This window comes from Nomascus leucogenys, chromosome 7b (genome assembly GCF_006542625.1).
Source record: "Nomascus leucogenys isolate Asia chromosome 7b, Asia_NLE_v1, whole genome shotgun sequence".
In the NCBI taxonomy this organism is placed as follows: Eukaryota; Metazoa; Chordata; class Mammalia; order Primates; family Hylobatidae; genus Nomascus; species Nomascus leucogenys.
Window position 1 is genome coordinate 45,971,202 of NC_044387.1, and position 15,131 is coordinate 45,986,332.

At 52.4% G+C, this 15,131-nt stretch overlaps 1 protein-coding gene across 2 annotated transcripts; it reads right to left on the minus strand.

The window, feature by feature from the left end:
- Positions 1-60: 60 nt before the first annotated feature.
- On the minus strand, positions 61-13,814 carry ZNF74 (zinc finger protein 74). Of its 2 annotated transcripts, XM_030815808.1 has the most exons (5): positions 13,267-13,814; positions 12,512-12,597; positions 7,176-7,302; positions 6,562-6,663; positions 61-1,965 (listed from the first exon to the last, which is right to left on the minus strand). In XM_030815808.1, exons 1-5 carry the CDS (start codon positions 13,298-13,300, stop codon positions 374-376), a joined length of 1,941 nt encoding a protein of 646 aa, XP_030671668.1. In that variant the 5' UTR covers positions 13,301-13,814; the 3' UTR covers positions 61-373. The 2 variants fall into 2 exon arrangements, with proteins under 2 accessions (XP_030671668.1, XP_030671669.1); XM_030815809.1 differs by lacking the exons at positions 12,512-12,597; positions 13,267-13,814 and adding an exon at positions 7,843-8,256.
- Between the last annotated feature and the right edge of the window lie 1,317 nt (positions 13,815-15,131).

Consider the following 15,131-nt stretch of genomic DNA (forward strand, 5'->3'; position numbering starts at 1 on the left):
CAAGTGATCCCCTTGCCTTGGCCTCCCATAGTGTTAAGATTACAGGTGTGAGCCATGGCACCCAACGATATCCCTTCTTTTTATTGGCAAGAAAGATCTTTCCCCTTGTCAACAACTTCCAGGCCCATCAAGGAAAACAGGTGGCAAGACTACCTCAAATGACTCTCAACTCTCCTCCTGGAGTGTGGCCCTTCTGGGGAGGTGACTGACTTTAACTAGAGGAGGCACCCTGGCATGCGGACCTGATTGGGGTGATAAGGCAAGGCTCCCACACCTGGAGGAAGGTGGTCTGGATCTAGAAGCCAGGGAGGGTCAGGGTGCTTTCTTTGTTGTGTAGCTCAGAAAGCGGCTACTGACACCAAAGCACATCATGTTAGTTTCGAGGTTTGCTCCCCAGGGAGAAATTCCTGCCAGCTCGGGGGGGACCCACGCACAAGAGCTTTGCCACATCCAGCGCGTCCATGGGGTCCACGTCCCTCAGTCCAGCATCCCCTGCACCCAGCAGGCTGCCAGGCACGTAGTAGGTGCTGAGCAAGTGTTTGTTGAACTGGATGGCCAAGGGCTTCCCCTCGCTGTGCAGCCTCTGGTGCTCAGTGAGGTGCGAGTTCCAGTTGAACATCTCCCCACATTCCTCACACTTAAACGACTTCTCCCCGGAGTGGATTTTCTGATGTTTAATGAGACAGTGGTTCTGGCTGAAGGCTCTGCCGCACTCGCTGCACTTGTAGGGCTTCTCACCGGTGTGGATGCGCTGGTGCACGATGACGGACGAGTGGCAGCTGAAGGCCTTCCAACACTGGCTGCAGTCGAAGGGCTTCTCGCCTGTGTGGATGCGCCGGTGCACGATGAGGTAGGCGTGGGAGCTGAAGGCTTTGCCGCACTCGTTGCACTTGAAGGGCTTCTCGCCGCTGTGGATGCGCCTGTGCACGAGCAGGTACGCGTGGCAGCTGAAGCCCTTCCCGCAGTCGGCGCACTTGAAGGGCTTCTCGCCCGTGTGCGTCCTCTGGTGGAGGGTGAGGCGCGAGCGGCTGTTGAAGGCCTTCTCGCAGTCGCTGCACTTGAAGGGCTTGTCCCCGCTGTGGATCTTCTCGTGCACGGTGAGGGACGAGTGGCAGGTGAAGGCCTTGCCGCAGGAGCCGCACTGGTAGGGCTTCTCGCCCGTGTGGATGCGGTGGTGGCGTGTGAGGTGTGTACGCTGGTTGAAGGCCTTGCCGCACTCGCCGCAGCGGTAGGGCTTCTCGCCCGTGTGCACCCGCAGGTGCATGCTGAGCAGCGAGCTGCAGCTGAAGGCCTTCTCGCAGGCGCTGCACTTGTAGGGCCGCTCGCCCGTGTGGATGCGCTGGTGCACGTTGAGGGACGAGTGACAGCTGAAGGCCTTCCCGCACTCGCCGCAGAAGAACGGCTTCTCGCCGGTGTGGATGCGCCGATGCTCCAAAAGGTTGGTGCTCCAGGTGAAGGCCTTGCCGCATTCATCGCACTTGTAAGCCTTCTCCCGGCTGTGCCAGCGCAGGTGCAGCGTGAGGGAGGAGCTCTGGCGGAACGCCTTCCCGCACTCGCCGCACGCGAACTCGCCCTCCCCGGCGCCCGCCCCGCGCTGCCGGCGCGCCTGGGGGAACTTTTCTGGATCACTTGGCGTGGAGGCGTTTTCCCCTGCACACAGTCTCGCGGGGGACTTGGTTCTGCCCTCCGTGGCCTGGTCGTTCTTGCGTGTGTCCAGCAAGGGTCCCCCCTCGGGAACACGTTGCTGGGCGAAGAGGGGACACCTGAGGGGGAATTCCTCTGCAGGGACTTCCCAGACCATGGCAGGTGCAGGCGCCCAGGGCGCAGCCTGACTCCTCTGCAGAGCACCTGCCTGGCGCCCCCACGCCTGAGCCCCGCCCAGGGGCCGCTCCATGATGGGCTCCTGGGCCGCTTCTTCTTTGCAAATGCCCTGCTGTTGAGAGGGCACCGCCTTCAGCTCCCATTCTGTAAGATATTGAAAATGATGTTCTGTCAGCAAGCGGAAATCTTACCTAGAATTCAGATTTGAGAATTGACCTGGAGATGCAGATACGCCCAGAAAAGAGAGGAGAGGCCACGAGGGCCAAGGCTGGAAGGCGCAGGCAGAGAGAAGGGAGAGCCCAGGATGAGATGGGCAAGCAAGAGCAGGAAGAAGGGAGAGGAGGAACACGGAAGGAGCTACCAGAGAGCGAAGACCGGGAGAGGCGGAGAAGCCAAGGGAATCCCCGAAGGAGCAGCTACAAGCACCAAGGGGGCTGAGAAATGGGCACGCTTGGGAGCTGGTGATGAGGATTCCATTCATTCACAGACACGTCGGCTGACCGACTGCTCTGTGTCAATACCATGGCAGGTGCTCGCAATACACAGGACAAATACATGTTTTTTCTTTGTTTGTTTGTTTTGAGACCGAATCTCGCTCTGTCGCCCAGGCCGGAGTGCAGTGGCGCGATCTCGGCTCACTGCAAGCTCCGCCTCCCGGGTTCACGCCATTCTCCGGCCTCAGCCTCCCGAGTAGCTAGGACTAATAAATGAATTAAAAATTGTCTGTGGTGCCAAAAGGAAAAAAGGGCCCCCCACACCCCAGCGCTTCCCTTTAGAACACTGGGAATTGCAAATGCTTTCTCTGTCTCAAGGCCCATGCAAACCTTTTCAGAAGCAAAATGAGCCTAGTCCAAGAGTGGAGTCCAAGATGTAACTTCCTGCTTGTCAAAAAGATACAAGAGGCTGGGCGCGGCGGCTCATGCCTGTAATCCCAGCACTTTGGGAGGTCAAGGTGGGCGGATCACTTGAGCCCAGACCAAGACCAGCCTGGGCAACACAGTGAGACCCCTCTACAAAAAATACAAAATTAGCCAGGAATGATGGTACCTGTCTATAGTCCCAGCTACTCAGGAGGCTGAGGTGGGAGGATCACCTGAGCCTAGGGAGGTTGAGGCTTCGAGCTATGATCATGCAACCGCACCCCAGCCTGGGCAACAGAGGGAGACCCTGTCTCAAAAAACAAACAAACAAACAAAAAACCCAAAAAGCTGTGCTCTTCCTTTAGGTGAAGACAGCTGCCCTGTGTGCTGGGTTGGATCTGTCTCCTCTGTCAAAGGGGGAGGTTTCTTTCTCTCCTGCACGCCACATCTGGTTAAACACTTATTCAATAAGAAGGCTTTCTTTCTTTTCTATCTCTATAGCAAGGTTTTCTGAGCTGGCAGGAGATTTTATTTCTAATTCTGTCCTCCCGAGGCTTAAAAGGGAGCAGTGTAGCGCAGTGGGCAGAGCTGCATGGTGGTGCTGCCTGTGGCCCCAACCCATCCAGAAGAGCAGGGCAAATGGAACTGGCCAAGGCACACATGGCAGGTAGTCAGGTGGAGAGCGAACAGCATGTGCAGAAGCTCAGAGGTGAGACAGTAAGATGAAGACAAGACACGCAGAGGCAGGAAGGCTGAGAAGTGACCCTGGCAAGGTGGATGGGTTCGAGGTGACCAGATGCCTGACTCAGAGGGCAGCTGGGGAAAAAGGGCCTTTTGCACAGAGGCTGATGTGATCATATGGTGTCTTGGTGGGGGGTGGGGAAAGCAGAGGGTGGGGACAGAGTCTCGCTGTGTTGTCCAGGCTGCAGTGCAGGGGTACAATCACGGCTCACTGCAGCCTCCAACTCCTGGGCTCAAGCGATCCTCCCGCCTTGGCCTCCCAAACTGCTGGGATTAGATGTGTGAGTCCCTGTGCCTGGCATAATGGTTTGTCTTGAAGGTGGCTTTGGTGGTGTGTAAGGAGGTTGGAGCGAGCAGTTAGGGAGGCCAGTTAGGGAGGTCATCTGAATAATTCAGGTGAAAAATGGCAACTTCAGACTGGAAGCAAGGCTATGAAAATGAACAGGAAGCAGCAGATCTGAGAGCCATTTAGGTGCTAAAACTGATGGCCCTAGCTGTTGACTGAAGGTGGCAAGAGAGGAAATGGGGGAGAGGATGAGACCTCAGCAAACACCCAAGCCTGGGTGGATGGTGGAAGCTTTTACAAAGACAGGGACGGGAGGAGGAAGGGCCAGTTCCAAGTCTGGCTTTAGACACGCAAGCAGAGGCCCACGAGATGGTCAATGACACAGGGCTGCAGCTCAGCTGGTGTCACTATAGTGTAGACCACGTGCACACCAAGTGAGAGGTAAGAGTCTAGGGAAGGTGCACAGAGCAGAGAGAAGAGGCCCAGGCCAGAAAAAGGTTGCTTTGGCAGCAATAGGGCCAACAACACAGCAGAGCACATTCATCTAAGGGATACTGTGCAATCAGTAAAATCACGTGAGGACGCTCACTATGCCGTGGCCAGTGCGGTAGCCAGACTCCGGCGTGAGTGCTGTGCTTCCGAGGGTGCATAAGGCTTTATTTATTTTTTTTTTTGAGATGGAGTTTAGCTCTGTCACACAGGCTGGAGTGCAATGGTGCAATCATGGCTCACTGCAACCTCTGCCTCCCGGGTTCAAGCAATTCTCCTGCCTAAGCCTCCAGAGTAGCTGGGATGACAGGCGCCCACCACTGCGCCCAGCTAATTTTTTTTTTTTTTTTGAGATGGAGTTTTACTCTTGTTACCCAGGCTGGAGTGCAATAGCGTGATCTCAGCTCACCACAACCTCTACCTCCCGGGTTCAAGCGATTCTCCTGCCTTAGCCTCCCAAATAGCTGGGATTACAGGCATGCGCCAACATGCCCGGCTAATTTTGTAATTTTAGTAGAGACGGGGTTTCTCTATGTTTGGTCAGGCTGGTCTCGAACTCCTGACCTCAGGTGATCTGCCTGCCTTGGCCTCCCAAAGTGTTGGGATTACAGGTGTGAGCCATCACGCCTGGCCACGTGTAGCTTTACAAAAGTCTATCCGCACACAGAGGAAGGGCCCAGAGGAATCAGTGACATGGTCAGTTATTAGAGAACAGTTATCTCTAGGTGGAAAGATTATGCAGGATTTCAATAACCTTTCAGCCTCATTTTCAGTATATTCATCTACGAATCAAACAAAAATAGGAATTTTTTGAAACCTGTAATTTTGTTAAAGAGGACAAAGCAAGCATCAGAGGCTGGGGTGAGAAATACAGACCAGAAAGCTGGGGCTGCAGCCGCTGTTGCAGGTTGGGGCTGGGTGGTGTGTGGCAGCGGAGGGGGATGGAGGAGGGGCCGCCTTCCCCGACCCCCGTGTTCTGTGCTCCACAGCTTATCGGCTGCCTTTCCCACAGAAAGGTGTTTCTCAAGCTTTCTAGACACCTAACATGCTCAGCAGTCACTGTCCAATAAATTAAGCCAAAATAATTTAATTCACTTATTCATCAACCAACTCAGAAGAGAAGTCTACAAAAAGAATGTTGGAGAAGAAAAACAGACTACCTTCTGCTCGAGACCCACCCCAGTCCCCTTTCCCTCATGGAGGGCTGCCATCTTGGCCACAGCCTGGAAGCCCTCGCTGACATTGACCCTGACCCTGATGCTGGCCCCGACCCTGACGCTGATGCTGACCCTGATGCTGATGCTGACTCTGACCCTGACGCTGATGATGGCCCTGACGCTGATGATGGCCCTGACGCTGATGAGCCTGACGCTGATGCTGACGCTGGCCTGATGCTGATGATTGCCCTGACCCTGACACTGATGCTGGCCCTGACCCTGACCCTGACGCTGATGCTGACCCTGACCCTGACGCTGATGATGGCCCTGACCCTGATGCTCACGCTGGCCCTGATGCTGATGCTCACGCTGGCCCTGACACTGATGCTGGCCCTGACCCTGACGCTGACGCTGACCCTGATGTTGATGCTGACCCTGATGCTGATGCTGACTCTGACCCTGACGCTGATGCTGACCCTGATGCTGATGCTGACTCTGACCCTGACGCTGATGCTGACCCTGACGCTGATGCTGACCCTGACCTGATGCTGACCCTGACCCTGATGCTGATGCTGACGCTGGCCCTGACCCTGACGCTGATGCTGACCCTGATGCTGATGCTGACTCTGGCCTGATGCTGATGCTCACGCTGGCCCTGACGCTGACGCTGGCCCTGACCCTGATGCTGACGCTGATGCTGATGCTGACTCTGGCCCTGAGGCTGATGATGGCCCTGACCCTGATGCTCACGCTGGCCCTGATGCTGATGCTCACGCTGGCCCTGACACTGATGCTGGCCCTGACCCTGAGGCTGACGCTGGCCCTGATGCTGATGCTGATGCTGACCCTGACACTGATCAATGCCAGCTGCCCCTCCCCTGGTGGCCCCCTGCCCCCAATCCCACACTCCCGGCTGCCTAGCCAACACCACTGGCTCAATATTTCTATTCCTGCCTCCCCACCCCCATCAGCAAGTGGCCATTTGGTCCCAGTGGCCAGGTTTGTTCCCTGTTGTATCCCAGAATAGGTCTCAGCACACAGGCAGTGCTCAGTATGTGCTGAAGGGAGGCGGGTGGGAGGGTCTGGTGGGGGACCTGAGAAGGGGAGATGGAGCCGGGGCAAACTGAGGGAGGAAAATAGGGGCCATAGGAGGAGGTGCCACCAGGGGTGCTGGGGCTGGCACCCTTCCACCTGTGCCTCTGCTCACCTGGACAGGGCCCTCCAGGGACTTCCCTCTGCATGCTCCATGGCTCCTCACCTCGTTCCAGATGAGAGATCACATCTGGCTTGTGCAGTGGAGGTCCTGCTCCTGGAGAGAAAGTGGGCTGGGCATGCTGAGGCTCTCCAGGCCCAGTCGACCTTACAGGCCACCCCCTAACAAGGACCATGCCTGTGAAGTGGACACCCTCTCTGGGAACAGGAGGTCCTCTGGGCCAAAAGCGGTGACGGTCTCAGATTGGAACCCAAATCTCAGTGTATACTCTGAAGACCCCACGTGTGCTGACGTCCTTACTTCATTGCTGGAGGACCGTTCCAGAGCCAGCTGGGCTCCAGGGTCCCACCTTCTTCTCTTCTCTCCCTGCCCCCATCCCAGGACCAGGGGAAACACCAAGCAAGGATGCTACCAGCTCCCACGCTGTCCCCTGGGGACTTCTGGCGTGGTCGAGGCCCCTGGCCATGAGTGCCCCAAGGCACAGGCCTTGCTTCCCACCCCATGACATATCTGGCACCAGGGCCGGCACTGAAGGGATCCTCCTTAATATCTACCATGCAGAAGAAGGCTGACAGCAGACGCCCAGCCTGGAGCTGGGGGGATCTTACCTAGGGCAAGAAGGTTCTGGTAGTTCTCCAACATCACATCCCGGTACAAGGCCCTCTGAGGGGAGTCTAGTTGACCCCACTCCTCCTGGGTGAAGTCCACAGCCACATCCTTGAAACTCACCGATTCCTGAAATGACATATAGGTTCTCACTCACCCAGGACTGATTCTGTGTCCATGGTCCCAAAGGAGCCAGAGATTGATTAAGGATCCTACAAGTAAAGGGTTAACCTCAGGTGACCTTCTCCCATGCCAGAAGGTTGTGCTGTAGACACTGACCATGACTGAATTTGGGGACCAGGGGCAGGGAGGGGGCTGGGAATTGGCATGCATTCCCACACCACCTTCTAGACTGGGAAAGCAGGTCTGAATAGACACCACTGGGCCCTGGAAACTTGAGGTGGGACCCAGGGGCTGTACATGGCTGTTGTATCAGGCTCTAAGTCCTGGGAGAGAGGCTATGCTTCCTGGGGCCAAGAATTTCAAACTTAAAAATTTGAGAGAATATTAATAGTACAAAAATCCCATCAACTCTATTCAAAGCTCACTAATGCAAAAGGATCCGAACCCAGACTAGAAACCGTTATCACACTCTAAGGAAGGAAACCTTGTATATATCAGCAAGTTCTGTGCCCCAAGGGACCAAGAGAGGCTACCTGCAGTCCTCACCTGACTGCCTTCCAATCCTTCCTGCCTGCTCCCCCTGGGCCTGGGCATCCTGGCCACCACCCAACTCCAGACTTGCTTTGATCCTTGAAAGGATCAAATAGATGCCAAGTAATTTCACTGCATCCCAGAACAAATCCCAGAAACACGGAATTCCAAAAGCCTACTCAACCAAGTAAAATTCACAATGTCCAGCATCCAATCAAATAACTAAAAGGTGAAAAATATTAATGAAATCAGAGGAATTAAGAGTATATTAGAACAGTATGTGTTTACCTCAAAAGAAGTCATTAAGGGAGGAAACGAGAAACAAAAAAGACATAAGACATAGAAAACTAACAGCAAGGCCGGGTGGGGTGGCTCACACCTATAATCCCAGCACTTGGGAGGCCAAGGCGGCAGGTCACCTGAGGTCAGCAGAATTGCTTGAACCCAGGAGGTGGAGGTTGCAGTGAGCCAAGATTGCGCCACTGCACTCCAGCCTGGGTGACAAGAGTGAAACTCTGTCAAAAAAAAAAAAAAGGACATGTAAATCCAACCATATTAATAATTACACTAAATGCGAATAGTTGAAACACTCCAATTAAAAGGTGGAGATTGTCAAACTGAATTAAAAGAGCAAGCTCCAGAAACCCACTTTACATACAAAGATAGGTTAAAAGTGAAAGGATAGAAAAAGATAAACCCTACAAATACTAATTAAAAAAAAAAAGCTGAAGTGCCTATAGTAATAGCAAAGTAGATTTCAGAGAGAGGACTATCAGAGATAAAGAGAATATTACATAATGATGAAACAGTTAATTCATTAAGAACTCATAGCAATCCTAAATATAAATGTATCTACTAAAAGAGCTTCAAAATACATAATGCAAAAACTGACAGAACAATTAAAAAACACCATCATTCAACTTGACTTAACTGATATTTACATAACACTCTAACCAACAAAGGCAGAATACATATTTTTTCAAGGGCATGTGGAGCATTTACCAAGATAAACCACACTCTGGGAAATAAAATGAATCTCGGTAGGTTTGAAAAACTTTAAGTCACACAAAATTCATTCTTTGATGACAATAGAATTAAATCAGAAATCCATAATAGAAAGTTATCTGGAAAATGCCCTCAATATTAGGAAATGAAACAACACATTCTGAAATAACATATGGCTGAAGAATAAATCACTAGGGAAATCAGAAGCTATTTTGAGCTGAATAAAAGTGAAAATGTAACATAACAAAAGTTGTAGGATATAGATGAGGCAGTGCTTAGAAATTTACAGCGCTGAATGCTATATGAGGAAAAAAAGGTATCAAATCAATATCTATGTTTCAATCTTAAGACACTAAAGTAAGTAAAGTAAGTTTCAATTTTAAGACACCAAGGAGATAATAAGGATCAGAAATCTATGAAATGGAAAACAGAAAATAGAGAAAAATCAACAGAGCAAAAAAATTGTTTTTTGAAAAGATCAATAAAATTGATAAACATATATTTACTATATGGCTCAGCAATTTCACACCTAGGTATTTATGCAAGAGAAATTAAAATGCACAGCCATACGTGTACTCAAATATTTATAGCGGGTTGATTTGTAATAGCAAAAGCCTACGAGTAACTTAAGTGTCCATCAGCTGATGAATGGATAAGCAAACTGTGGAATATACATCCAATGGCGCAATGGGATGAACTGTATACCCCTCACCTCAAATTCCTATGTCTCAACCCTCGGTAACTCCGAGAGAGGTTTTTTTTTTTTTTTTGAGACATGGTCTCAGTCTGTCACTCAGGCTGGAGTACAGCGTTGCAATCTCAGCTCACTGCAACCTCTGCCTCCTGGGTCCAATAATTCTCCTGCCTCAGCCTCCCAAGTAGCTAGGGCTACAGGCATGCACCACTACTCCCAGCTAAATTTTTGTATTTTTAGTAGAGACAGGGTTTCACCATGTTGGCCAGGCTGGTCTTGAACTCCTGACCTCAAGTGATCCACCCACCTCAGCCTCCCAAAATGCTGGGATTACAGGCGTGAGCCACGGCACCCAGCCTGGAGAGAAGTTCTTTAAAGAAGTAATTCAGTTAAAATGAATTCAATACAGTGGGCCCTGATCCAATATAACTGGTGTCCTCATAAGAAGAGGAAATTTGGACACAGACATAGAGGAGGTAAGACCACGTGAAGATGCGGGGAAAAGGTGGCCATCTACAAGCCAAGGAGAGGCCTCAGAAGAAATCAGCCCTGCTGACACCTTGATCTCAGACTTCTTGCCTCTGGAACCGTGAGAAAATACATTTCTGTCGTTTAAGCCCTCCTGCCACACTTTGTATGGCAGCCCTAGCAGACTAATACAAATGGAATATTACTCACCAATCAAAAGGAACAAACTACTGATTCACACAACAACATGGATAAACTCAAAAGCATATGCTAAGCGAAATAAAGCAGAGACAAAAGACCACATAGTATAAATTCCGTATGAAATCCTTAAAGAGGAAAATCTATAGCAAAACTATAGTGGTTACCAAGGGGAGAGGGGAGAGGACTGAATGCACAGGGGCAAGAGGACATTTCTGGGTCATGGAAATGTCCCGTATCATGATAGTGGTGCTGGTTACACAACTGTATACGTTTGCTCAACCTCATCAAATTGTATACTTAAAATTGCACAATTGTGCTGTATATAAATTACACCTCAATAAAACCTTACCCCCCAAAACACTGGATTTCAGATGAGGAGGCAGAGATGAGGACAAACGCTGAGAACACACCCCTAACTGAGGCATGCAGGCATGAAGGATGACGATAGCCGAGGGAAGGAGAAGATGGGCTGAAACAAGGCTCCAAGCCGGGTGTGGGGGCAAACACCTTGGTTCTCCAACTACTCAGGAGGCCGAGTTGGGGATTTGCTTCAGCCCAGGAGTTGAAGGCTGCAGTGAGCTATGATTGTGCCACTGCACTCCAGCCTGGGCGACAGAGCGAGACTCCGTCTCAAAAAAAAAAAAGAAAAAGAAAAAGAAAGAAAAACAAAAAAATATCTCCAGAGGTATCAGAATATGGTGCTGGCCAGTGAGGCTGTCAGAGGCTTCATGGCTTCAGTGTGGGGAGCATCAGCCAGCAAGAGTAGGTAGGGTCTGAGGCCCGCACAGGCCTTTTTGGTGGGTATTTCTGGCCACTGGGAGAAGTCCATGTCCAATGTGTCATCATTCTGCAGGGAAAGGAATAAAAAACCCAGACAGTACGCATTGGAATCAGATGCTGATGTGGTAATGACACTAGCAGAGAAGTCAGAACAGACGACACAAGATGCCCCAGGAGACAGAACAACTTGAACTGTGAGTGTGAATGAGACTGTCAAGAGAAAATGCCAAAGGTGACGTGTACTCAGGAGAGTCAACTGGTTATTCAAAGATCTAACAAGCTAATATTTTAGGAACAAGAATAACACATGCACAAGGGTGCTACCACCTAGAGGGAGCTGCACAGACACATACAGACATACATACATGCACACACATTTTTTTTTGCTGAACCATTTGAAGGTAAGTTGCAGACACCATGATGTCTCACTCTACAGTCTTCAGCTTGTATCTCCTGTGGATATTCTCTTACATAATCACAGTAGTATTATGACACGCAATAAATTTCCTATTGATGCAATATGACCTAAGATACAGCCCATTTTCAAATTTCCTCTTGTCCCAAACTGCCCTTTATCAATTTTTTGGATCTATCCCCTAAGCAAGGAACATGCATTGCATTTGACTGTCAAGTTTCTTGAGGACTATAAAGCATTGTGACACACTACAGAAGTGAGGCACAGCTCACAATACACGTTTTGCAGCTGTTTCTAGCTGGCTATAATCTGCCGTCACCTCTTTTGAGTGGCAGACTGACAAAATCACAAAATGCTAAAAAAAAAAACAAAAAAAAAACCAAAGACCCCTTATCCCTCCAGATCTTTCACTCTACTGTGCTCTTTTTGTCAACTGCACCCTTCTAAATATAACCATGGGGTGAGGTGGTTGCGGTAGAAAAACAAAATGAGGAACAGAGTCCACAGTCTGTAAAAGGAGGGATCTGGGTCCCACTTGGCTGCAGAAGTGCCCAGGGCCAATTCCTTGCTGAGCCCCCGGATTCTCTAAATCTCCAGGACTCTCCATGAAGGCCCCATGCCGGGGGCCAGGTACAGAGGAAAGCACACAGGGATGTGTCCCCTACCGCCACTCTTAACCCACTGCTGCAATCCAGCCCTTCCTGAGCTGCTCCACGTGCCCCTGTCTGATTCCATCCCAGTAAACCAACCGTGCAAACATCCTGCACCAACCCCTGGCCAGCACGTGGATAGGCAAAGCGACCCCATGTGAGCCGTCACCTACTTTCTCAGGTTCCACTAAAACCACTCCTCTGAGCTCCCAGCACAGCGCTGGGCAGAGGGATCCCCAGCAACTGACCCACTGAATTGGACTGGACGAGACATTCAATAGAGTACATCTCGAGGGCACACCTCGGGCAACATCTGGACTCTTCAGCTGGAGCTGTTCCCACTGCCCAGAGCTTCCTGAGGACCAGCCAGCAGGTACCCGGGTGAAGGACTGTGGAAGGCTGACGATCCAGTACTGGGGAGGGAATGTGCCAACCCTCTTCATAAAGAAGGAAGAACACGCAGCCACTCACCTTGGACCTGGCTTCGGGAAGACCCCAAGCTGATATATCCTCGAGATTCTCTTTCAGGGAAAGAGCAGGATCCTGAGAGGAAAGAACTGGAGAAGGAGAAATGAGTCAAGGCCACGGCTACCAGGCTCACGGCTGAGCTTAAAGCCCATCTGTCGTGGCACAAGTGAGAATCAGAGAGGAGGCAGAACCTGCCAGCAAGGCCAGGTGGGGAACGAGCCCCAATAGCTAGCACCAACTGAAACAGCATCGAGGAATAATTCTGCCTGTGTCTCAGACACTCCAATTCATGAAGAAAAGAGCTGCTATCCCCAATCAAGCACGTTTGAGTGGGAACAAATGGTTGGGCACAGGGAAGACAGAAGCAGGAGGCCAGGAGCGATGGCTCACGCCTGTAATCCCAGCACTTTGGGAGGCCGAGGCGGGCGGATCGCTTGAGCTGAAGACCAGCCTGGGCAACATGGCAAAACCCCGTCTCTACTAAAAATACAAACATTAGCCGGGCGTGGTGGCGCGCGCCTGCAATCCCAACTACTTGGGAGTTTGAGGCGGGAGAATCGTTTGAACCCGGGAGGCAGAGGTTGTAGTGAGCGGAGATCAAGCCATTGCACTCCCGCCTGGGTGACAGAGTGAGACTCCATTAAAAAAAAAAAAAAAAAGATACTGGATGCTTCTGGGAAACTGGCCTGATCGCTCTGAGTGTCAATATCCTCAAGTGCAAATCTACAGACACGCTGACTACAAGAGTGAAGCTGTACCTGTCTTCTCGGGCTCCGGGGCAGGGATCTCCATGGCCTCCACGGCAGCCTCCCCGGGAGGAGTGGGCAGCTCTGTAGCCTCCAGGACCCAGGGCAGGCCCAGAAGAGCGAGTCCTGCTCCTGGGGCTCAGGGGCCTGCAGCGGAGCCCAGTGGGGCGGCCACGCTCTCACAGCTGCACGATCACACGCACGGAGCCCCCTCCCGGCGCCCGGCTGAGGTGGGGCTCAGGCCGGCTCCGCAGATACCCACTCCCCACACCGGGCTCAGCCCCATGCCCGGCGCACGCACGCCCCGGCACACCCCCGCCACACGCTCCTCCCGGCGAACCCGCGCTCGGAGACCAGGGCCAGGCCTAAGGTTCCGCGGCCCGGAGTCATCGGACGCGGAGCGACCAGCGGACAGGTCCCGAGGCGGACAGAGGCCGCCGACGGTCTGAGGGACCGGCAAGTGGACAGATCTGACTCCCACAAAAGGACTACGACTGCCACAAAGAGCAGAAGGAGGCCGCTGCGGAAAAGTGCGCCTGCGCGGAATGGGCGCAAACTACACCTCCCGGGAGCCTTTGCGTCAGACTCCATTTCTTAGAGGGAGTTCGGACCCGTGCTTGAGTCCGGACGCCAATGAGTATGTAGCACATCCTTCTAGGAAATGTAGTTCCTGGGCCCACAGCTGGGAGCTCCGGCACCCGCCATGCTCTTGCGGGCGAATGTCGCTGTGTATCTCCATGTGCGGATCAATGCAGCGCCGCTGCATGGGTGTCTGATTGAGAGGATATTGGGAGGGCGGTGTCCAGGAACTAGGATTTGTCCTGTTAGTTCGTCCACGTCCCCAAGTAGCTGGGAGTCGGGTGGGTTCCTGCCCACATCTGTCTGCAGGAAAGACTCAAGCCCCTGGTCTTAGGGATATTGGGGGTGCTGGGCCTGGCCTTGAGGGGTTTTCCAGGGGCCCTGCCCCCACCCCCCCTTCTCGAGCCACATATCTGAGGCCCATGGGCGGGGGTCCCCAGAGTTGGGAAAGCCTTGGCCTAGTCCCCCCAGAGGGTCCTGTCCACAGTTCACCGTTGGGGCGGGAAAGGAAGGTCTGGGTGGCGGCCCAGTTGTGGCGGCACAGGGCTCTGCCATGAACACAGTGATGACACCAGCGACAGAAACATTGAATATGTACTGAGCACCAACCACACGCCAGGCCTACTTGAAGAGCTTGGAGTACATTTTTCTGGCAGAATTCTCGCAGCAATCCAGGGAGGTTTGCTAACTATTGTTATCCCATTTGGGAGATGAGGAAGTTGTGGTACAGGTGCGTAGGGTAACGTGTCCCAAATCACACGGCCGGAAGTAGGAGTCCAGCACCGAAGTGCATTGCCACATTCCTACTGACAGGTGGTCTGGGGTGGGGCGGGGTGGTGCACACTCCAAACCCTTCAGCCTCCCACCTTAACCGCAGCTTAGGCTTGGCCACAGGCTCTCGCTTGACACCTGTGTCCACTGCCCACATCAGCACAGCTGTGCCCAGACCTCCCCTGCCGAGGGCAGTGCCCGTGTTTGATTTTGTTTTGAGAATGGGTCTCATTCTGTCACCCAGGCTGGAGTGCAGTTGCACAATCACGGCTCACCGTAGTTTCAACCTCTCGGGCTCAAACTATTCTCCCACCTCAGCCTCTCGGGCTCAAACTGTTCTCCCACCTCAGCCTCCCGAGTAGCTGGGACTGCAGACATGCACCACCACGCCCGGTTAATTTTTATATTCAGCGCCCATTTTTAATAGCAACCCAGTGAGAGGTGACAGTGTGCCTGCAGCCCTCACAGCCCTCGCTCGCTCTCGGCGCCCACTCTGGCCACGCTTGAGGAGCCCTTCAGCCCACCGC